The sequence below is a fragment of the Diabrotica undecimpunctata genome, chromosome 3, assembly GCF_040954645.1.
Source record: "Diabrotica undecimpunctata isolate CICGRU chromosome 3, icDiaUnde3, whole genome shotgun sequence".
Lineage (NCBI taxonomy): Eukaryota > Metazoa > Arthropoda > Insecta > Coleoptera > Chrysomelidae > Diabrotica > Diabrotica undecimpunctata.
This window is the reverse complement of record NC_092805.1, coordinates 49,590,274-49,616,699: the sequence shown is the minus strand read 5'-3', so window position 1 is coordinate 49,616,699 and position 26,426 is coordinate 49,590,274. Positions and strand designations below refer to the sequence as shown.

The following is a 26,426-nucleotide window of genomic DNA, read 5'->3' as shown; positions in this document are numbered from 1 at the left end:
TTTATTAGTTCTTCAGAGATAATCTGTTTTTTGAAAGTTGAATTTTTGTTAGATATTTCTTTTATGAAGCTCTAAATTTTTGAGATTAAGGTATTTCTTATTTAATTTATTAATAAAATTTTTCCAGCATAGCTGCTGCTCTTGTTTAAGTTTGTGTTGTTTTTAAATATCTTATAGGAGACTGTTTTTAACAATAATAGTTCATTCGTTATCTCTCCATATGAGATTTGGTGTTTTTTTAAAACTATTATATTATATTTTACAACTATTTAATGATAATTTTTATCAAATTGTGATTCCATGAGGTTTCGAAAAAGGATCCAGTTAGCTGAAGATTTAATCCATTTTGTGGCAAGTATGATTATTAGTGGGAGTGTATTCTCAAGATAGTATGATATGAAAAGAAAAATGATTATATCCAAGAGTATCGTTAATAGGATTCCATTCTGAAAAGCTAACGAGACTTAGAGAAACTAAAGTGAGATCAATAATGGAAAGTCTTTCATTTGGTCTGCCTATCTTGGTCGGTCGTCCATCATTTAGAATAATCATGTTAGTATTGTCGATGGCATCTACCAATCGATTTCGTTGAGTGCTATCTAATATAAGTAGATCCAAGTGAGTGTGATGACAATTAAAATCGCCATCCTGCAGCTGTGAAAAAAAATTAGTCCATTCATTTTTAGTTACTTGTATTTTGGGAAGTGTATAAATACAGACTAAGGAAATTTTAAGGTCATTGATATACGCTGCACAAACTTCTATTTGAGAATGGAAATTTTTGCGGATTGGAATTTCATTAAAAACTAAACAATCTTTTATAAGTATAGAAATGCCTCACTATCCATCTGATCTATCTACACGTATTATACCTGGTAAATTTAATATTCTATTTTAAGATAGCAAAGTTTCATTTAAAAATATTATGCCAAACTTAGCTGTTGATTCGTTGAGAAAATTGAAGAGATTGCGTTTATTTTTATTAATTGAGTTACAATTCCATTGCTTTATATTTATCATTTAATAAAAATTATCGTCACTGTAGTGTATTGTACCTAAAATTGTTCTTAATTCTGTTTGTCTCTTGTAGTATTTATTGGTTTGGGATTACTAAATTAAATTTTTTAAACAGATTTTCAAAAATATTTAGGAGTTTTTGTAAGATTTGTATTTCTAATTTTTCTTTATATGATTGAAAAGATTCCCTGTGGGGATTAGGAATAATAAAATTTGAATTTATATTTTTAATTTGGAAAGGGGGAGATTTATTTGCGGAAACGGGAGAGACTGTTTTTTGCTTTTTAGGTTGTTGGACAGGGGGACATGGTATCCAGTTTTTAGTACTTGTGGTAGGATAGTCATTAAGGTTGGTATTACTATTTAACTCGGGAAAATTTTGTAGGTTTTATAAAAACTCGAATTTATTATTTGTATCAATCTTGGAGTTAGATGGATTCTTTATTAAAACTTCGGCTTCCTTTAAGAATACATTTTATTCAGACCGAATTTTTTTAATCTTAAATTGTTCCTGATATTTTGGACATTCTTTTGATACATATTGATGGTAATGTTTTTCACAATATATACAATAATTGATATAAGTGCATTCGGCATCTTCTTTGTGATGATCGATTTGTCCAAATTTTTTACATTTAATTATTGTGCTTTTGCAGTATTTAGCTGTATGACATTGCGGAAATACTTAAAATACTGCACGATCGGGTAAATGTAAGGTTTAACAACGAATGTTACTAAATTATTATTTACAAACTGTGGCAGGTTATTTCCTATAAATGTTACAACGACCATTTGTCATGGTATAAACTGTACCTCATTATCAGAATCAATAATTTTACATTTCATTCTTTTAAGGTCAACAACTTTTTTATCGCTTTCGATATTTTCTAATATGTATTTTTCATCCAAAAAGGTGTCCACTTCTCTAATAATAGCTTTTTTATGTTTAAAGAAGTTAGGAATGTAAAAAACTAAATTATTATCTTCACAATAATTGATGTCCTAAAATTAAATTTACAATACTATAAGTTTTAAATATAATTTTTACTTTGTTTTTACCAACTAACTTAATATCGATAATGTCTTTTTTGCAGAATAAATTTTTAAATAAATAGTGACCAACTTTCTCTGTTGATAATCGAGTATTTAAATCTCAAGGTTCTACAATAATATAGTGTGGTCCAATCTCTGTGGAATTATATTTATTATTTAAATTAAAAGATTTGTTACCTATTTCCATGTTATTCTCTGTGACATCACTCTCTAGGGGATCCTTCACAGACGGGGAATTGTCCCCGTACGAAGTATTATTCATAATAATTTTCCAATTTACTTACCGCATTTAATGTATACTTTATAGAGTACCTAACTATCTGACTAATTTGTTGATTAGATTCACACACTACACGAAAGACGAACTGAACGACGTTTTGTGTAAAACTGAATAGAATTTGTGTGTTTAGTACTTACTACCTATTTAAATCGTAAAAATTCGCGAGGAACTTTGAAAATTGTGCATTCCTGTTAATATCTCAACATTTTTTATTGTCAAATTCTTCATTTATTAACTGTCAAAGTACCGCTTTTTTCTATCGCTTTTTGACTCCCTTTTTATAAACTAAATGGTATTTTATTATTTTTATTTTCGATACATCTAATCTGATTAAAACCTTTTGTTTTCTTGGACCTATGTGTGGCTATTATTTTAAATTAAATGTAAAAAACAACAGAAATATAATTGCCACATTGGAGATCAGAGATCATTTGCCACAACCAATAACTACATTTGATTTATTTGTGTAATGTACCTTGTTTAATTTTAAATAAAAGTTTTTTCTTTACTGAGTGGATTTATTTATCCCGCCATATTTAACACTAATTGGACATATTTATATATTACTCATGTCCTTTTTAAGCCTACAAAGACATGCAACAATGTAAAAAAAAATAATCGCTTTGTTTGGCCTCTTCTTCTTCTTCTTCTTCTTCATGTGCCATCTCCTCAAAGAAGGTTGGCAACCATCATGGCAATTCGCACTTTCGACGCCGCTGCTCTAAAGAGGTCAGCAGAAGTGCAGTTAAACCAAGCTCTCAAATTGTTTAACCAGGAGATGCGTCTTCTTCCGTGACTCCTTCTACCCTGTATTCTTCCTTGTATTATCAATTGCAGCCAGTTATAACTCTTGACCCTCATGAAATGTCCCAAATATTGCAGTTTTCCGACTTTAATTGTATTTAAAACCTTTTTATCTTTTCCCTTTCTTCTCAACACCTCGACATTTGTAACTCTATCTACCCAACTTATTCTTAATATCCTTTTGTAGGCCCATAACTCGAAGGCCGAAATCTGTCCGAAATATCTTTCTTTAATGTCCAAGCCTCCAACCCATAAAATAATACGGAGAACACGTAGCACCTCAGAAGTCTTATCTTATAAAGAAATTGAAATGTCTCTGCTGTAGAGTACTTTTTTAAGTTTGTTGAAAGAATTTCTTGCCTGTCCTATTCTTGCCTTAATCTCTTTTGTGTACTCATTATTTTCGTTAATTATTGTTGTATTGTTAGGTCTTTAGACGTCAACAAATATCAATATTGTCATTTTAAATCATTTTATTTTGCTAATAGATCATAACACTGAATTTACTTCTGATTATCTTCTAAACATATGTGGAATAATTTAAAATATTTCGTAAATAATTGCAAAATCAAAAATAACTTTGAAATTAAAAACGTGTGGAATGCAAATGAGATAAATAAACACTTTATTGAAGTCATACCAAACATGAAAGCAAACATTGATACACAAATATTCTATGAAAATAACTTTAAGTATTCCCTCAGTTCTTCTCTTACCTTTAAAACAGTATCTGAACTTAATATTTTACATATTATTAATAATATTAAAAGTAAAGCTATTGGTGATGATGGTATTAACATATTAACGCTTCAACTGTGTATTCCCTTTCTTCTACCGTATATCACATATCATATCATTAACTTTTGCTTAACAAATTCAATTTTTCCCACTAAATGGAAACGGGCACATGTTATTCCGTTATCGAAGACTAAAAATACAGAAAGCATGAATGAATTAAGACCAGTAAGTGTACTGCCTACATTATCTAAAATTTTGGAAAAGGTGATTGATATTCAGTTACAAACGCATTTAAAAAATAACATAACATAATCCCTATGATGCAGTCCGGTTTTAGGTCCTTATTAAATATTACAGATAATATTTTTAGAGCCTATGACCAAAACAAAATATCAATTCTAATTCTTCTAGACTACTCAAAAGCTTTTGATACAACTAACCATAATTTGTTATTCTCTATTTTAAAATATATTGGTCTAGAAGCCAGAGCAGTTGATCTAATGAAATCCTATCTTTCTAATAGATGTCAAGCAGTAAAACTTAATCAAAATATTTCTTCATTTCTAGATCTTAATACTGGTGTGCCTCAAGGATCTATATTAGGTCCAATTTTATTCTCTATATACACATCTAATTTTCCTTCTGTGTTTTTGTCCTGTTCACAACATTATTTTGCAGACGATACCCAACTCTATATGTCATTTTATCCAAATGAGTGTGATCAAGCGGTAAATGCAATAAATCATGACCTTCTTCAGCTGCAGATTTTTTCTCAAAATCATTGTTTAAAATTGAATACATCAAAAACTCAGGGTATCATTTTTGGGAGGAATCTCCATAGGAAAATATTTTTAGAGAATTATGCCAATCGAATTATCTTAGGAAATGACAATTTAATTTTTAACAAAAAGATTAAAAGCCTTGGGGTTTGGTTCGACGAAGATTTAAGGTTTACATATCATGTAAGTATTTGTTTACAACGAGCTTACGCCGTTTTAAAATTACTGTATCAAAGCCGCAATTTATTAAGCAGGGCCACAAAGTCATTATTATGTAATGCTCTGGTATTATCAAAATTAAATTATTGTGACGTGCTTTACAATGCGTGTCTCGCTGAATTTGATTCATGGAGAATACAGAAATTTCAAAATTCTTGTTTGCGTTTGATTTTTGGCATCAGGAAATTTCAAAGGATAAGTCATGTTTTTACTGTAGTCAAGTGGCTAAATGTGAAAAATCGTCGGAAACTCCATGCTTTATGTTTTTACCATAAAATCATTCAAGAGAGAGTTCCACCATACCTGTACAATCGAATAACTTATAGGACGGACGTTCATAATCTTAATCTTAGACACAAGAATACCCTCACTTTACCTAAACATACAACATCCTTTTTTAAACGTTCATTTTCATATTCAATTGCTTGCAATATTAACAGTTTGTCCTACAACATTAAAAATCTGTCTAGAGTCAAGTTCAAGAGATTAATTTATGAGCAGTTGTTAGCTGAACAGTAATTTAAAAATTTAAGAATGAAAAAAAAGTAAATAGTTTATAATTTATAAATTTAATATGTACTTAATATTTTTATGTTTTATTGTAAATACAATTTCATTATTTAGATATAGTCTATCTATCCTATTTTCGGGGGGTTAGGTGGAAGAGCAGTTGTGTGCCGCTGTTGCACAAACTGAATCTCGCCCTACTGATATTATATTTCATTGTAAAGAAAATTTAATCTGTTGTTAATAAAGACATTTATTATTATTATTATTATTATTATTATTATTACTTTAATAATTTTTGTTGCTGTAACCTGTTTAAGTAAAAATTAAATCAAAAATTTGTGAAAAAAACAATGGAGATTTCCGAGTTTAATAGTCAAATTTGGAGTTTTTCGGTTATGAAACCAACCGTAGTGGACACTGCTGTTTTTGATTTCAAGTAGTGTCTAAATCTGATAATGGGATATTGTATTATAACAATTATTATTATTTAAGGGCGATAAAATTATGTGTGTGGATATAAAATATAGATAAAATTAAAGACAGTTATAAATTGTCTAAGGCCCAGTTCCCATTTGGTGTATTGCTCTCAGAAGTTTAAGGATTTAATGGTGTTTGGGAAAGTATTTAGTCTTTGTTTTCATATTTTATATTTAATATTTTTCTATTTTTTTACTGTATTATATGATCTTATTTAATGGTATATTCTAACTACTTATTTTAGTAAAATCTCATTGTTAAACTGGCTTAAACACAAGTCTGGTTTTAAGTTCAAAGAATCGAATTTTCTTTGTTATTTTTGGTCACTTTCTTGCAAACCGTAGAAACCGCTGTAAAATATCATATTGCACTGATCGTTAAGTTAGATTATCGCCATTCAAAAGCGCCATACAATAGCGCTGGTTTATGGGGGAGCACTTCTCCCATAGACCAACCACTTAAGAATAAGAACAGTCAGAGAATTTTTCTAACCATCTCAAGAAACACTTCTTATTGAGATAGCGAACGAAACGCATCCAGTTGATCGGTTGCTTTCTTATTTGTGCCTCGGCCGAGCGTCGCGACGGCAAATAAAACTCTACTCCACTGGCTACGATTAATACACCAATATTTCAGAGGTAAGTCTTATTCTTTGTACAGATAACAGTAATGAGCAAAGCCAGCTATTAGCCAGCCCTAGCTATATTCTTGAAATTTATTCACAACTAATATTTGCTATTTTCGTTTAAGCAGCGACCTCTAAGTTTTACACAAAACAGATGGGTTTATGATATTTCCAAAATAACGTAGTCTTTTATCTTCCTTCCAGTTTCCCCGTAATATTTTTTAACAAAATATCGACATCCTTTAATTTTAATGGATCCAAAACCACTAATCGAGGTTGGATTACTGTTGGTTTAATATTAGCGGTTGTTAGGTACTCTTTTAGGTGTACCGAGTTCTACTTTGTAAATTACTTCTCCTTGCACTAATATATTTCTTCGCTGAAATTTAGTAAATATGAAAGGTTTTGCTGGATTAAATTAAAAGTGTCATGTACTAGGACGTTTGGTATAAGTTTCCGGGACATTTTTCCAGTCGTACACAGGCACATATTTTTCAACATTAATTACGCTTGCAAATTGTTTGAAAACACTCATATATTTCGCGGGTAAAATAATAGTATTTTTTTCTTATATCTCTCTCAATGAAACCTGCTAGCTCATTAGGAGGCATAAAAGAGTGACCAACCACAGGGAATATTAATTCTACTTTTTCAATAGATGTCCTAGTCATATGGAACAATTTGTAAATCATACACAGTCTTATTTTTATTTTGGCCTCCACATCCATCTGCTATCAACCATAATATCTTTGCTTCTCCAAAATTCGTGGCATTTAGTCTATGGTAACCTGCTGAGCTTACTTAATTGGATCACCTGCTATACACCTCCTTCGTAAAATAATATGAGAATACATTTCGTTGACTCTGTTGGTATTTGTTCTCATGGAAACATTCTTGTCTGTTTCTTTAATATATTTGTAAAAAGCTTGTATTTTGAACAAGTGAACTCATTTCTCTGTAATATGTTCTTGTTTTTAGCACCATCACATGCTTGTTTAATTTTTTCTGTCAATCTTATACAGGTAGAGCAGGCATTCTTTTGGGGTGTACCAAATCCAATATTAAAGTTCTTACCTATTAAATATATATTTTTCTTAAATATGAGTCTTTTACATCTTCTGATACAGATTCCTTGTACATTTATATTACTTTTAAAATATAAATCACACGGAAAGGTTAATAAAAACAACAATCAAACTAAAGCCTTTATTAAATATAATAATTTTCAAATATTTTATTACAATTGTCCCTACAAGCAATACATTTTAAAACTTAACCAAAAGTCAATGGTTTAGAGTGTTCCACACACTTTGAAAGATAATACGATGATTCATACTCTCGTCCCATTGTAGACCAGGTCGAAAAAACTGTTGTTAGATTTACCCATGGACGTATAAACACAGATGGACTCAGTTATTTACATAAAAATGTGAAGCCAAAAATTATTTGACTAGGTCACATTCTCAGCACCTTCAAATGTTGTCACATTTTTTTATTAAAATATCTTATTCACGTATCGCTGAAAATATTACTATATTTATTTTATACTCTACATGTGCTATCAAACCAAAATAATAATTTATTACTTATATTAATATATTTAATTGTAATTAAAACATCAAATGTGCACATAGTGTGCATATCATTTAATAATAGCGCATAACAGATATCAACCAATTATTTTATATGTAGAAGCACTGAAACCTATTTATTAATGGCAACGGTGTTTACATTTCTCTGTCTTATGGCTCTACGTCAAACTTCAAATGCTGTTCCATGTCATGTCCATGTTTGTTTACTTTTTACCCAAGATGAGGAAAAGTTGTTTTTCGATATTTTGGCTGTATTTTAAGTGATATTGTAAATAGTGAAATAAACAGATTATAATAATGGAGCTACAGTTTTGCATTTGCAAAAAAAAACGAAATATTTACATCCCAATGTCTCATTTAATTTTTAAGTACTGTTTGTTTACATTATTTAAGATGAGGAACTGAGGAAGCCTGTGTGTTTACATTTTAAAATATGTCTTTCATAGGCGTACCATTGGGTTTATTCATATTAATTAATGTATTGAACAAGATATTAGTTCATGAAATTAGTATAGACATTTTAAATTGTAAGTAGACATCATCTGATTAAAAAGATCTGTTTAGTAGCTTTTTAATTTAATATTTCTCATGAATTAACAATAAATTAGTGAAATGAACAAAACTCTTTATTTTTAACTTTATTTTTCTATGTAGGTTTCCAAATAATATTGATTAATGATGAAACTTACTCTACTCTAAACTTCAACAGAGAAAACAGTATAAAAAACCCTTTCAAAAGCATCCTTTTTGGTTATTTAAACTTGTAAGGAAGCTGAAAAATATTTCAGATTTTTTAATAAAACTATAAATATCTACAACAGACTAGTTAAAAACCTTATGAATATTTTGATTAATAAAACCATACAAAATGTCCCAAAATCAATCTATGAGCATTTTGGTGACCATATGTATGATGAAGATGCAATCGATGGTCACTCTATGCAACTTTTAAAATTGGTTCTTGAGAAATATTTTAAAATTGGAATTCATCATGAAACGAGGACTACTTTAGATGCCAACACCATGCGCACAAGAAGCGTTCTTACTAAGACTGTTTTATTTCGCAATCAATAAAAATTTATTTCTATACCAACGTCTTCTATTATGTCTATTTACTATTTTGACTTTAATATTTCTGTTCAGTAAATAGCTTTCCAATAATTTATACATTTTCACGCCTACTTTTTAACAAGTAGGTATATTTGCAAATAATTTTATGTCAAATGCCAGCAAGAGCTTTGGAATGATCAATAAATAATTTTGTAGCAGAAACCCTTACTACGTGGAATCTATTGATATTGTATTAAAACAAATTTGTCACAATTTGAAAAAATATGTTTTAACACATTATCAATAAATATAGGTATGTACTTAAATTTGACAAATGTATATTTTTTAATTGTTTTTTTTTTATCGTAGGATTATTTTATACCTATTAAAAAATTAACTTGAGCTCAACTATATTTTATTGTATTAATTTTAAAGCAAATAAAATTGTATTTTATTTTTTCTATAAAAACGTGTTTTTATACATTATTACTACTTCCAATTATTAACGTCTGAATAATTATCCGCGCGAGTAAAAATTCAAGCACGCTTATGCTCATTGAGGAAGTATCACAGTCTATCGATACCCGTTTTACTCCCCTTTACCCTCTTGTCCAGGAATATCGAAGCTTCAAAACAGTGTGTGTTTAAGGTATCTTATTGCTGGGTCCATCTATGTTTATACGTCCATGGATTTACCATTTTCTACATTTTGTACTTTTTGTGCTGATGTGATGAATGTTCCAAACTAGTAGTGTGAATGCGAAATTAGTTTTATGTCCTAGTTAATGTCCTTTCATTCATTGTATTCAAAAACATATAGTAGGAAAATACCATTCTACATATCTAAAAATTACACGAATAATTTTTAAATAAAGTCAAATAATAATTATTTATGTATATATATATATATATATATATATAAATATATATTTATATATATATATATATATATATATATATATATATATATATATATATATATATATATATATATATGTTATGATTCATTTTATCCACCAAAGATAAAATTAAAATTACTAAATAGACCATCTAAATAAATTTTCAAGATATCCTGGAGAGTTGTTATGCTATGTAAAATTAAAAATAATATTGGTTAGCTTTTAATATACTTCAAATTATAAAATATAATAATTCAAAATATTTCAACTGATAAACTATGAAAGACATTTCAAAGAAATGAAAGTCCATTATCTTTGGATTACCTGTAGTAAACAAAATTTAAGGTATGCATAAATTATTTTCTTTGTAAAATATATTTGAGTGAACGTAGTGAATTGAACAATACGACCGGGTTTTCCAAATGGACTTGTACAGTGAATAAAGACAATAGGGTAGAATTTAGAAATTATATTTCTCTGTTAGTTCTTAAGAATTTGTAGCATGATTAGCATGTTAATAGTTTGTAGGAAATTTATAATTGTAGGTAAAATTGTTGTTTGTTATCTAAATGGGGATAAATATGACGAACTTTGATTGGCAAAGAGTGGAAAAAAGTGGGAGAGAGAGATGAATGAGAGTTTAGCTAGATTTTAGAGGAAAGAAAGATCATGAGTTGTTTTCCAAGGGTGCAAGGCAAACAGTCGTTGTTCTTTGGCGGTTCCCAAGTGATATCAAGCATTAGAAGTGAATGTTTGTGAGTTTTCGTGGACTAAGTGTATCCTGACGGAAGCTGATCCAGTAAAATATTGTAAGTCATACTTTTCTATTTATATATTCCAAGAGTCACTGTTCAGGCCGGAACGAGAGATTCAGTTTATCGAGAGGAGAAGAGACTGGCATCTGTTGAACGACACGTGCATCTGAAGGAAATCATTGAAGACGAGAGGCTCGCAATAATTTGTTGTAAGATTGCTGATTAACTAGGGAACTGCTAAGAATCGATAGTGTAGGCTACAAGGAACAAAGATTTGGACAACTCATCATCAGAGAGATAATTATTTTCCATTCGTCAATATTTTTTTAGTTTTTTCTTCTTATTGCTTCAGAAAGGATAGAAATATTTATCAGGAGATATAGAACAACAATTTTGATTTGAGATTTTAATTTATGTAGTATATAACATTAATGTTTGAAGGTTCATGTACGTAGAACAAAATTTTGATAATCATTGTATGAGATATTTTTTGTTTAAGATATTTGAGTGTGAATTTTATTTCAATATATAATTTTGTATCATATATGTTTATTATTACGGTATTCCTCAGACCTTACCTATCATATGTAAAGTATAGATATTGAAGCACGAATATAACCCTGAGATAAGAGAATTAAATAGTGTGATAAAATCATAATTGCATCATTTAAATAAGTTTAATTAATTAATTAATCAGCTAATTAATTGCTTGGCGCATCTCTGACTTTTAATATCACATTAATATATATATATATATATATATATATATATATATATATATATATATATATATATATATATATATATATATATATATATATATATATATATAACGAGTTTATTACAGCTGTCGATGTTTCTCGCAACCTAGCTTCCAACGCTTGCGATCGTTCCAGTCATCTACTTATAGACCCCTATCTTCCATTGCACCTTTTACTTCTTGTCTCCACGATCTTCTTGGTCTTCCCTTTTTCCTGCGGTTGGTGGGGATCCACTGTAACATTCTCTTTGGCCATCGTTGATCATTCATTCTTTCTACATGGCCATACCATTTCAGCCTTTTGCATTCTATAGTTTCCAGGACGTGAATGTCTATGCCCATACGCTCTCTGATTTCAGTATTATTAGTATAATATATGATTATTTATGTACTAAGGATATAAATTAGATGTTTATGCTCAGACTGCGACGATGTTACCAGATGTTTATGCCCAGACGGCGACGATGTTACCAGATGTTTATGCCCAGAGGGCCTCTGGCCCGAGGGTTTGTAAGTCGCCCGAGGACATATACATCTATTAATATCCGCGGTGCATACAAACTTTTATGTCATACTGGTTCGTTATTACATCTACAAATAAATATGTTCTAAAAAATCCGAAAATTTGATTTCATTTTGACAATATATTTACTAATACACATATATCGTCCGTGTTATGTTGCTACGCTACGGAAATGCTGTCAAACTAAATCCGTGAAAATGCAGATGTTTTTGAAATCCATAACCAAATTTTAAAAAAGCAGAAGAAGCAACGCAAAAGTTACTACCACATAAGTCGACAGATGCCTACGACAAGGAATATGAAAAATTACAGCACTGGAGGCCAGAAAACCATATAGAACACATGCGTGCGGGCCATAAAGTACACTTTCTTTCTCAAAACATACTAAAAATTAAAACAAAAAATTCCATTAGACAATAAAATTGTTGTATCTTACAACAGGCTTACCCTTGTGAGGATTGTACCATAAAATTAACAGAATTACTTAACATTTGACATTATATTATTTGATTTTCTTTTTCTTTCAGTCAAAACTTATTACTATGGTTTCAATTATTACCTGTTGAAGATCAAGATCAACAACTTCATTGTCTAATGTAGTTTTTTATTTAATTTTTAGTATGTTTTAAGAAATGTATATATATATATATATATATATATATATATATATATATATATATATATATATATATAATACCCTTGTATGTTGTAATGTTTTTATTTAAAATTTTAAAAATGGTTTTATGACAATGTTTACTACAAGGACTAGCTGAACATTTTCAATGTAAGTTTTAGCCACCACTTCTATCAGTTGTACTAAATAAGTGTTCCATTTAGGTGCTGATAAAGGTGACATCCTATCACCGAAAATTTCACATTTAAAATAAAGTTAATCACCAAACTGGTTTTAGCCATACCCCAAAGAAGTATATATATATATATATATATATATATATTCTTCTTCTTCTTGTGCCACTCCTATCGGAGATTGGAAATCATCATGGCCACTGCGACTTTGTTAGCAGCGCGCCTAAAAAGTTCAATCGAACTACACCCGAACCATTCACGTAGATAGCGAAAGAATATATATGTATATATATATATATATATATATATATATATATACATATATATTCTTTCGCTAGAAGGTGAATGGGGAGCGTACCCGTAGCTGTATCCCATATGTCCATATCGGTTTAAGGACTTGCTTATACAATAACAATTTGTTATAAGTAGACAGAGTGGATTTGTTCCCCATCAACCAGTACATCTTTCTATACTTAATTTCTAATTCTTTATTTTTTTTCTTAATATGTGCTGCTTTCCAACGTAGCTTGGAATCTAATGTCATACCCAAATATTTTGCAATATTTGCATAAATTATTTGGTTTCTATTTATACTAACTGTAATATGTTGTTTTTTGTTAGTAACATTGACATGAACAGTTTTTGTTTCATTTAATTTGATACGCCATCGCCTGGTCCAGATGTTAATTTGTTCAACAGAGTTCTGTAGCATGATTGCTGCATCCTTGTGGTTTTGTCCGACTGTTAAAATGCATGTGTCGTCTGAAAATGTCGACAAATGCAAATATAGTTGCTATAGCACTTGCCCCAGGACACTTCCTTGTGGAACTCTAGTTTTAACTTCTCTTAATTCTGAATATGCTTCCTCATATTTAATTCGAAAGTATCTGTCAAATATATATGATTCTAGTAGTTCAGAATATTGTTTTGGTAAGTAGCTATCTCTCTGAAATACGTATAAGAGTAGAAAAGGCAAGAGCATCGTTCACTAGCATGAAGCAAATTTTCACCTCTAAAAGCCTCACCCTACCTCTCAAAATTCGACTTCTGAAATGTTATGTATTCCCGGTTTTGTTATATGGAATGGAGGCGTGGACAATGACCGCAACAATGATGAAAAAAGTAGAGGCCTTCGAAATGTGGGCTTACCGACGTATATTACGTATATTCTGGACTGAGCACGTGACCAACGAAGAGGTACTACGCCGGATAGGTAAAGAGAGAGAGGTAGGAATAAGTATAAAGAAAAGAAAGTTGGAATACTTGGGTCACGTTATGAGACATAATAAATATAGAGTACTACAACTGATCATTCAAGGGAAAATAGACAGCAGAAGAGGTCCAGGGAGGAGAAGACACTCGTGGCTCCAAAACTTGCGGCAATGGTTCGGATTGTCATCTGCTGAACTATTCAGATCTGCCGTAAACAAAGTCAGAATAGCCATGTTGATTGCCAACGTTCGGAACGGACAAGGCACATGAAGAAGAAGAAGAAGTAGCATCTCATTTTATGATATAATACGTCATGCCACACTTTGTCAAAAGCCTGCCTTACATCGAGGAAAATTGCGGAACAGACTTTTCCTTCTTCTAGAGCTTTTTCTACTATATCTGTTATTCTATGCACCTGATCTATCGTTGAGTGGCTTGCTCTAAACTCAAACTGATGATTAGGAATTAGATTTTTCTCCTCTATAATCGGTTTTGTCTCTTCAAGAGTAATTTTTCGTATAATTTAGGTAATAAGACAGGTATAAGACAGGTAATAGTGAAATAAGCCTATATGAAGAAGCTTTTTGTGGAGGTTTTCCTGGTTTTAGTGTCATTATAATTTCTGCCACCTTCCATAACTTTGGTACGTACCTCAGCCTAAAGGAAGCGTTTATAAGATATGTTAATTTTATTATAGCTTTCCTTGGAAGTTGCTTTAATACTTAAAAAAAAATTCTGTGAGTGTTTTAAAATGTATTTGTACGCCATTTTTTAATGTTCAAATTGTTTTTAGTTTACTCCTGAGGAAGCTTTTAAATAAATGGCGAAATATTGAGTAATTTAGAAAAAAGAAAGATTTTTATTACAGACCACTTTACCCGATAATTTGAACGTATATATATATATATATATATATATATATAAATATATATAAATATATATGTCTCTCTCTCTTTGTCGACCGTTTTCCATCCACTCCTGAATGTAGGTCTCTCCCAATTGCGTCATTCTAATCCACTGTTTGCCTGCCACTGCTCTTATGTCATCTACCCATCTTTTTAAGGTCTTCTTATGCTTCTTGTTGTCGTCCTTGGTCTCCATTCTAGAATTCTTTGTGTCCACCTGTTATCATTATATCGGGATACGTGACCTGCCCAGCGCCATTTCACTTTGGTAATTTCTTCCACAATATCCCTAATCTTCAATCTACGTCTTATCTCGGTGTTTCTAATCTTGTCTCTCAGTGATATTCCAAGCATGATTCGTTTATTGTTCTTTGCGTTGTTTCTAATTTTAATTAGATAACTAATAATATCAGATTTTTTGGTAAGGGCTACTGTCTCCAAGCCGTAGGTACAAACTGGTAGTATGCATGTGTTATACACTTTTTTCTTTAAGTTTACAGGAATGGAGGTATTTTTCAAGATATATGCTAGTTTGCCGAAAGCGCCCCATGCCAGTTGTGTTCTTCTTTTAATTTCAGCATCTTGATTTGGTTTTCCTAGTTTGATGACATGACATAGATATACAGAATATTCAACATTTTCTATGGTATGATTTTGTATTGTTATATTTGTCTGGTCTCGGCTCAGTATTTTTGTTTTACTGTAGTTCATTTTTAAGCCTACCGCTCCTGAAACTACATTTAATTGTTGTAACATATCATTTAGTTCTTGGATGTTATCGGCTATTAAAACTATGTCATCTGCGAATCTTAAGTGGTTTAAGTATCTGTCGACGTTGATACCCTTATTGTTCCATTCTAGTTTCTTAAAAATGTCTTCTAAAGCAAGGATAAATCGTTTGGGAGAGATGGTGGCTCCTTGTTTCGTCCAGCTTTATTGCATGGGGGCATTTTTATATATGTTTTTAATGATGTTGGTGTATCTTGAATCTATAGGTGCATTTACTAGAGATTCAAGTACTGCCTATAATTCGATGGAATCGAATGCTTTATGGAAATCGACGAACGCCAAATAAATTGGAACATTATACTCGGTGCATTTTTCTATCAGTGTTCTTACCGTGTGCAAGTGGTCTATGGTACTAAAATGTTTTCTCAATTCAGCCTGCTCGATAAGCTGAAAGAAATCAAGCTTAGGTGTTAGGTAGTTGGTTATGATTTTAGTTAGTTATTCATACAGATGTAATAGCAAGGATATTGGTCGGTAATTCTCAATGTTTGCTTTATCTCCTTTCTTGAATAGTAGATTGGCTTCGGAGTTGTACCATTTTTAAGGAATCTTCCCTTTATCTTTATACTTTATTAAATAAAATATTTAATACCTGTTCCATTTTTCTGCCACCAATTTTCAACATTTCAACTGTAATTTTATCCTCTCCCAGACATTTATTCGTTTTTACGTTGTGGTTGTGTTTTACCGAGTATAATTTAGTGTAGAATTTTTCAATGGCCTCGCTTATTCCCTTTCTGTCTCGGACGGTGACTTTTTTCTCATTTTTTATTTCTATGATTTTTGTTATGCCGCTTAAGAATATATCGCTCATCCGGAAGAAAAGTGACATAACTCAAAAAATGCAGAATTCCAGTTATCTTGTTAAATCGACTCCAAATATACTCCCTATACTTTTACCAGGAAAAATGTCACATAGATATCTACTATCAACTTCAGTGTCATTATTCCTTTGGTGGTAAAATGAATACTTTTATTCCGGAAGACTGACACTTTTCAGTTGGGTTCTGACGTCGTATGGATTTTTATCAAGAAAACCGTTGTATTTTAAGAAGAGTCCTAGTATCTTTCGGCGTTTCGGCGGAAAAATGAGATATTTAGATTTATGTCGTTTTTCTTGAAAAGGTGAGTAGGTCTCTTATTACATTTTTAATAAAATATAGTCATATTTTGAGTTATGTAATTATTCCTGAAGTATTTGATAAAATATATTTTACGTTTTTGTTTTTTTCCACATGTGTCATTGTTTTTAAAAAAATAGAGTTACTATTTATCGTCATTGTTGAAATATTTAAAGAAATTATTTTTTTCTCGTATATTCATCTACTTTTTTGTAAATAACTGAACATTTTAATAATTAGTGATGGACAGAAGCGCCTACGTAATTTAGGAGAATCCCATGTATCTTCCTCTTCTAAAAAAAGTTATTGGAACTAAAAAGTTGTTACCGCCATTTATGGATAAATGCAAATTAAAATGTTTTCAACGTTTTTGTCTTGTTTCTGAGGCGTATGTCATTATTGGTCTTACAGTGGCTTTATAAATTCTAGACTTCATCTCAGTGTCTGTGTCTGTTTCGCCGTATAGTGGTATTAAAGCATCCTGCCAGTCTATTTGCTTTTTGTACTTGATCTCTCACTTCTTTGTCTAAATCTCCATAGCTAGACAGTGTAATTCACAGGTATTTTATTTCCATTACTGACTACTATTGTTCTTTGCTGACTACTAGTGTTTTAGTTTTCTGAGATAAGATAGTTATATTAAATATTTTTGCTCTTATGTTAAATCTGTGGACCAGTCTTTGCAGAATATCTTCATCTTGGGCTATCAGTATTGCGTCGTCTGCGTAACAGTATTTGGATTTCTTTGTTTCACATTCTGTATCTCTTCCTTTGTTAACGTATTTGATAATTTCATCCATGATCAAATTGAAGAACATGGGGCTCAATGAATCCCCTTGTCTTATTCCGCTGCCTATTTCTATAGGTTCTGTAAGTTGTCCATCTATTCTGACTTCCATTTTGTTGTTTTGGTAGATGTTATCGATAGTTTTTATAATATTTGGGGGAACTTCTCTATTATACAGAAGATGGATAACATCTTTGAGTCTTACTCTGTCAAACGCTTTCTTTAGGTCAAACAAACACAGAATGCTGGTCTATTATACTCTAGTGATTTTTCAGTCATCATCATCATATAACGGGGGTCCTACGGCGATTGCCGCTTCCCACATTTCAGCCTTCATCTTTTCCTATCTCTCCAATCTCCCTCTTCTAAGCCTCTAGATTGCATTGTTTTTGTAATTTCTCTTCTCCAGGAATTTGGTGGTCTTCCCCTTTTCCTTCTTTCTGGCGGAACATACATTAAGGCTTTCTTTGGCCACCGCTCCTCCTCCATTCTCATCACGTGACCATACCATTGTAATTGCCTTCCTTGTATTCTATCTGAAAGAGCATCTCTAATTTCTGTACGGTTTCGTATTTCCTCATTTCTGATTCTTTCCATTCTCGATACCCGACATGACCTTCTAAGATAATCCATTTCCACAACGTCTACTTTTTCTCGTTCATTCTTTGTCATCGTCCAACATTCAGCACCATATGTGGTAATTGGTTCTACAATTGCTCTGTATACGCGAAGTTTGGTATGCATCTTTATTTTATTAGACCACAGTAATGAATTCAGTATTCGTATGCATTTTTTCCCTTGGGTTATTCGGTTTTGTACATCTATCTTAACTCTGCCATCTGCTGATATGATGCTTGCTAGATATTTATACTGGTTGCAGCCTTTTATGACTGCGTTTTCAAGCCTCAGATCTGTGGTATTTCCTCCAATTTTTAAATATCCTGTTTTGCTTATGTTTACAGTAAGCCTCCATTTGGCATATTTCTCAAATTATTTTCGATTCATATAATTTATATCTTCCTCATCGGTTGCAACCACCACCTGATCATCTGCAATTGTGCACCTTGATCTGAAAATCTACATTTATTTCTCAAATTCCTCAATGTTTCTTGGACGTATATTTTAAAGAGTGCCGGTGACAAACAGCATCCTTGCTTTAGGCCTTTAGTGACTTTAAATTTATTTGAGGTTCTGGTTCCAATTTTTACACAACTAACTGCATTTTCGTACAATTTATATATCGTTCGGATATACGTCGAATCCAATCCGGATCTTTCGAGGACCTCAAACATTTTCTTTAACGGGACACTATCATATGCTTTCTCAAGGTCTATAAATACCAAATGGGTCTCTCTACTTCTTTCGACACGCTTTTTAATTATTTGTCGTAGGATAAATACATTATCAAGGCAGAATCTCCCGGTACGAAAGCCGCTTTGTTCAGTAATTTGCTTTTTGCAATTAATAATTTGCTGATTTTTCAGTAATTTGCTTTATAACGAATATTGCATCTATATATGATCTTCCACTACCAAAAACCCTGTTGTTCATCTGATAAACGTATCCTCTGATTTATTAGCACTTGTAAAATTTTAGTTGTAAGTTTTAGCGTAGTATTTAACAAGTTTATACCTCTGTAGTTTTCTGGGTGTCATTTATCTTCTTTTTTGGATAGTAGAATTAGTTCGCTCGTTCTCCATTTATTCGGTATTTTGTTGTGCTTTATAATTTTATTAATTAATGTTGTTAATTGTTCTGTCATTGCTGCTCCACAATATTTCAGTAACTCGTTTGGTATCCCGGCTTTACCTGCTGCTTTTCTGTTCTTTAGGTTTTCAAGTATTTTGCGAACTTCCTGTACATTTATAATAAGTTCTTCAGTTCATTAAGTTCTTTATTTGTGGTAATTTCTGGTGTTTCCGGTTCTAGTGACGTGTGTTCTTCCTCTGCATATAACTTTTTTAGGTTGTCAATCCACGTATCCTTTTGTATGTGTTTTGGTTCTATTAGTTCCTTTACCTCCGTTCTTTAAAAGATGAAATATTTGTGATCAGAAAATAGCACCTGGGCTAGTATCAAGAGACAGTAGCATCTGGGAGCATTTTACTTATCATATTGTGAAATACATGTAAAGAGGTAGTATATATTATGAATTAGTTACGATTAAGTTATATTCTTAAATAATTGATGAGACGGTCTTCTCTTTTAACAAACACCGAGCTCGTATGATTCGACTATGAACACTTCCTGTATAAGATAGTTAAATCTATTACTTACTTAATCTCTTAAACTACTTTATGAATAGAGAATAATATTATAAAGTTAATGTTAGGTGGTTCTATAAAGAAACATGCTTACTGTAAAGGAGATAAATGACGTAAAAATCTATGCTACACTTACCTCGTGAGCACTTCTAAAATTGAAATCAAGTAAATTTCCAGCGTTTAAAGTTACTGGTCTGCGACTAATACAGGTAACCATATTTATGAATGGTTTTTTAATATCAACGGAATGTTCATACCAGTTGCTAGAATATACAAAATCTTCCATCTTTTCTGCCTAAAATTTAAAATATTACTACTATAAGACAGACTGTTAAAAAACAGCGAAAATTGCTAGCATATGTTAAAGGTGGGGAAAAGGAAGCTACAGTTCCATAAAGGACACATGGGTTGTCATTTGCGCGTAAGTGTTGGATATAACCTTTATTGTTTTTTTTTTCGGAAACGTATGATGGAATTTTGTCATTGAAAGATAATAAACTCTGGTCAGAATAGTGTTCCCAGTTATTTTCTAAAAAGATGTATTCACACTATTTGTGTTCAGTATTGTTTTTTATTAACAAAATAAGGCCAAATCATTACAAGAAGTAACACAAATGGCAAAAAACGGAAAATAATGAAGAACATTCATCAGAAGCTGGAATCAGCTCCCTCGACAACTAACAGAAGAAGGGGAACGAATATTTATGTATGTGTATGTTTATTATTTTTTATTTCAACAAATTTGGAAAATAGCTTCTTTACGCCTATTTGTAAGAAATGATGCAGAGAGGCTGTGAAGAATTACCGACCTGTGGTTATGCTGTCTTCTATTCTTAAGTTGTTTAAGTTCCTTCTGTTTAAACCATTGACTAGGTATTGTAATTCTCTCTTGATTACCCAACAACATGAATTCAGGAGTAGAAAATTCACCTTGGCTAATATGATCATATACCAATGTAACATTGTTTCAGCTTTTAAAAAGAGGTTCACGTGGATACCATATATACTGATGTTTTAAAGGCCTTTGATAAGGTGAAACATAATCTTTTATTTCATATACTTTAAATGTATCCTTCTTATTCAAATGGGTTGCTGGTTATCTGAGTATATGTGTTATATCTGTTTCCTCTAGTGTCCCTCAAGGGTCTCATTTGGGACCTTTACTGTTTAACCTATTCATTAATGATATACCTTTAATATTTAAGCATGTCAAATTTTTACTTTTTGCTAATAATTTCAAACTTTATTTTGTTGTTAGTAGTATAGTATGCTAAAGGTTGTACTATATCTAAAAGGAAATTTCAACATTTCAAGTACATTTCTTTGTGTATTTTTGGGACTCCGTCTGGGTTCGCTGGTCTGCTATAGTTGGGGTGTTTTGAAAAACCTTGGGGGTAGGTCTGGTTGACACGACAAGTGCGCAGAGACTGAAGGCAGCCATATATTTATTTTCCTTGAGAATACCCAGTCGCTTTGGGACTGCCGGTACAACAGGCGTGTTCTATAGCGCGTTTCGCAATTACTTTGCAGTAGCAGCAGCATAGGGCTATGTAAATCTTATGGAAACTTGGAACTCAGTGTTGCTGGTTGTAAGTAGGCGGAAACACTGAGAACATTCATAACATTGAATAACATACCTTCTACGTTGTCTACTGTTGTAGTTCCAGAAAATAAGGATGAGAATTTACCCCATTTTTTAAGAAAAATGCTCTATAAATTGATGAAGAATATGGGATTTGTGTTTGCAAAAAAAAGTAGGAACTCAATCTTAATAGAAAAACTTAAGATTATATGCTGGCGCCAACAATATTTTTATCAAATTTGCAGCTGCCGCGAAGAGAATTACAACATAGTTTATATTGACAAATCTTTGGTGAGTATTTAACACAGCTTTAGTAGCATTGATATTGAAAAACAGAACAATGTTAAATTGTTACGACTACCCCCATATGACTGCGAATTAAATCCAATTAAACTGGCATGGAGTGAAACAAAAAGTTTAACTTTAAAGATGCTGAAGAAAGTAACTTAATCCGTGAAGGTTATAATCAGGTTACTTCAACAAAGTGGAACAACTACGTGAATCACGCCATTAAAGTAGAACAAAGTGTGCGGAAAATCTATAATTTAATGAAAAAAGCTATTTTTGGTAATTTTTGAAGTTTATATCGTTGTAATAATGACATTAAATTTATTCTCATTACCAACAGCAACAATAATTGTTGATTATGTGTTATTATTTGTCCTATGAAAACTGGCTTCCTTAGACCGCTACTACTGTTATACACCAATTGTATTCCTTTACATAATCCGAATGTAAGTATGACTAAAAGACACACGATGTAAATATTAAATTGGGAGATTTAAACACTAAAGTGTGCCAAGGAGACGTGGAGAATTCTGTGGGGCGATATGGACTCGGAGTGAGGAATGAACGTGGCGATCGGCTGGTTGATTTATATATTAATAAGAAACTCATGATTGCAAATACCTTGTTCAAACTTCTTAAACGTAGATTATACACATGGAGTCACCAACTGACAGTAACAACAAAATAGTCAGAAATCAAATAGATTATATTATCGTCAACAGAAGATATAGAAATTCTATATCATTCAAAACTTATCCAGGAGCGGACATATCCTCCGATCACAATCCGGTTGTTTCGTCGATAAGAGTGAAACTATATATTGTAAAGCACCCTAGCTCCAAGAAAATCATGGATATAAGGCGAATAAAAGAAGACAGCACATATGCGGAAACGAAATTTAAAATAAATGAGAAATTAAGGAAAGTCAAAGAAAATAATTCTGAAACTCTAACTATTGACCAAAAATGGGGAAAAACTCAACATGCAACAGTGTCAGTTATAAAAGAAATCCTCAAACCACTTGGGGAGAAAACAAAACCTTGGATGTCAGAAGACATTCTTAAATTTATGGAAAAACGAAGAAAACATAAACCAAAAGACATGAAGAAATACAAAGAAATTCAGAAAAACATGATACATGAACAAAAGAACGATAGCTTTAATTTACCCAAAAAAATCAAAGAAATAATGACAGGTTTTAGAAAAAGCACAAGAATGTGTATCTTAAAAAATGATTAAGGACACATTAAGGATATATTACTAATATAAAGAAAAGATTGTGTCATTGGACCAATTACATCCAAAGGCTACTTAATGATAAAAAAGAGAAGAAATATTATTAGAAACCATAAAGGATACCGGACCACCAATATTACGGGAAAAAGTCATCTATGCTATCAAAAACACAAAATAATACACAGCACAATTGTTAAAACTCTTGATGAAATTAGTGACACACAATTTGGCTTTAGAAATGGCATCAGCACATGAGATGCTTTGTTCGGCTTGAATGTGCTGTCCCAGAGATGCATGGATATGAATCAGGACATGTACTTTCTTTGAAGTAAGGTTTCTTGAAGAAAGTTTCTTTGTTGTGCAGATATAAGGTTAGGACTACGCCGAAGAATGCTTCGCTGTTACGTATTAACTACTCTTCTTTATGGCTTGGAAGCATAAAAATTAAAACAAGTGCATCTGAATAAGTAGACCGCCTTTGAATTTTGGTGTTATAGAAGAATCCTACAAATATCATGGACTAAAAAATGTCAAACGCAGAAGTTACTAGAAGAATACGAAATTAAGCTTAAATAATATTGAATAAAAAAAGAAGAAAACTTGAGTACTTAGGCCATGTTATGAGAGGGTAAAAATATTCATTATTGCAGCTCATTATGCAAGTCAAAATTCGAGGAAAGCGAAATGTGGAAAGACGAAGAATATCGTGGCTTAAGAACTTGAGGAAATGATTTGAATGCAGTAATGCAGAACTATTTAAAGCGATACTCAACAGGATCCCCATAGCCATGATGATTTCCAACCTTCGATAGAGGATGGAACTTAAGGAAGAAGAGAAAACAATATGGTTATACAGTTTACTTTAATCGCTATCAATATTCACTTTATCTTTCCTCGTTAGAGGTCGCTAAGTGCATACTGTGGTAATTATTTTGCTATAATTGCCAAACTACCGGTTCGTTTTAAACAAGGACTCGAACTAAATCTGTACCTTGTTTAATGACAGAGTAGAGGTTACTCAGAGAACGGTACTAGGCTCGGACTTCAGTCTGGTAGAGGTGGCTTGGTCGGGGTTCTCTTTGCAGGTCATTGCTGGCATTGCAGGCCATGCTATTATTAGTTTATTCGGCTGGATTCAAAATAAATAATCCATAAATAAATTAAAGGCGCTGAACTGGAATCATAAATAAATTTCTAACGATTTAGGTTGCACCATAGCAAAGATAAGTTTTGAATCATAAAAACCTCGGTAAATCACAATTGCAGAATTGGTATTGTACTTACAGTCGGCGACAGGTAGTCACAGGTAATGGCGTTATTTCATAGAATGGTCGTCGATAAAGACACTTGACAGGTTGTATCCGCGACAGGTGTATTAGTACGTCTCCAACAGCGTAGATGATTTAATTAAGGTAACGAATTACTATGGATTAATCAGCACATCAATCATCAAATTAATGTAGGTACAGGTAATACATCAGATCAATCCTTACAATAGACTAGACTGGAATAGAATAGACTAAACTAAATAAATGGAGAAAGAAAGCGGCAAACAGATTTGAGTGTCATCCAATTTGAAGACGTCTGTATGACAAAAGAGAAAATATTTAATGTAGGAAACACTGTATGAAGATAGACAGATAATGGTGAATTGAAATTACACTTACCGCCGTTTGATGAATACAACCCCATGCAACCGGAACCCCGAAAATAAACTCGATTTTTGATATTCAGACCAGCTAGGGATAAAAAAAGAGTGGGAGTCAAGAGTGCCCCGCGAAAATGGTACTTAATTGACTGGTGTGGTCTTATTTCTATATGTTCTACTTTCTCTCGACAGGAAAGATTATTTCATAGAAGACCAACATCTCAGCGTTTTTTAGAAAGTAAGCTGGGTTGTTCGACAATAGAAACTAACTTCTTTGTTAAGAGGAAGGGTTTTTATTTAACTAACGAAAAATAAAAAGGGCAAGGAACATATTGTAAGCTATTTCGTGAGCTATTTCAATATTGCGGCGTCTGCGTAACAGAATATTTTTATTTCTTTGTTTTCCATTCTGTATCCTCTTTGTTAATGCTTTTGATGATTTCATCCATAATCAAATTAAAGAGCATGGGGCTCAATGAATCCCCTCGTCTTATTCCGCTGCCTATTTCTATAGGTTCTGTAAGTTGTCCATCTATTCTAACTTCCATTTTGTTCTTTTGGTAGATGTTTTCGATAGTTTTTATAATATTTAGGGTAATTTCTCTATTATACAGAAGACGGATTACATCTTTGAGTCTTACACTGTTCCCTGTTGTTTATCTGCAAAATCTTATCCTCTGATTTATTAGCATTTAGTAAAATTTTAGTTGTAAGTTTAGCGTAGTATTTTACAAGCTTGAACCTCTATATTTTTCTGGCTGTTTTTTATCTCCTTTTTTGAAAAGTAGAATTAGTTCGTTAGTTCTCTTCATTTTTTTTTATTTATTTGTGTTTTATAATTTTATTAATTAATGTTTTTAATTATACTGTGTTATGTTTAGTCTCTATTACTATATGGCCATGAGACCTGGACATTTAAACAGTATGACGTCAACAAATTAAATTCATTTGAAATGTGGATGTACCTCCGAATGCTAAAAATAAGCTGGACCAGCAGAACTACGAATGAAGAAGTACTGAGAGCAATGAAAACACGCCCTCATCTGGTCAATACTATCAAAATTAGAAAGACGTCATATCTATGACACATAATGCGCCGTAGGGAATTTGAGCAGCTCCAGGTAATATTAAAAGGCAAGATTGAAGGTAAAGAGACATGGGACGAAAGAAAAAATCTTGACTACAAAACATCAGAGATTGGACCAACACAAGAGGAAACGAATTAATTCATCAACCCCAGAACAGAAAAAATTTGCCATATTGATCGCCTTCCTCAACAGAGAAGGCACTTAGGAGGAGGAGGAATTGTGCTGTCATTGCTGCTCCACAATCTTTCAGTAATTCGTTTGGTATCCCGTCTTTACCTGTTGCTTTTCTGTTCTTCGGGTTTTCAAGTATTCTGCGAACTTCCTGTACATTTGTATTAAGTTTTTCATTTGTGGTAATTTCTGGTATTTTCGGTTCTAACGTCGTTTTTTTCCTCTCCATGAAGCTTTTTTAGTCAATCCACGTATTCTTTATTATGTGTTTTGGTTCTATTAGTAACTTTACCTCCGTTCTTTGACCTCTTATGAAGCGCCACATTTCCTTTTGCAGACTGTTTCTTTTTCCTTAAGGAGGATAATATCAAAAAATACCTCAAAACGCTATGCTGGCAGTATTTTCGTACTTCAACATCACATTTAGCAGGTGTTGTTTGGTTTTTT

The 26,426-nt window shown here is 31.9% G+C and overlaps 1 protein-coding gene across 2 annotated transcripts in view; it reads right to left on the bottom strand.

Moving 5' to 3' along the window:
* Positions 1-7,694: 7,694 nt before the first annotated feature.
* LOC140435584 (odorant receptor Or2-like) overlaps positions 7,695-26,426 on the bottom strand; it is a 95,186-nt gene continuing 76,454 nt past the window's right edge. For both annotated transcript variants that reach the window (XM_072524331.1, XM_072524330.1), the window contains 2 exons: positions 20,103-20,261; positions 7,695-9,987 (listed from right to left, as the gene is read on the bottom strand). In XM_072524331.1, the coding sequence (XP_072380432.1) occupies positions 9,916-9,987; positions 20,103-20,261 (231 nt within the window). In that variant the 3' untranslated portion in view covers positions 7,695-9,915. The remainder of the gene's footprint in view (positions 9,988-20,102; positions 20,262-26,426) is intronic.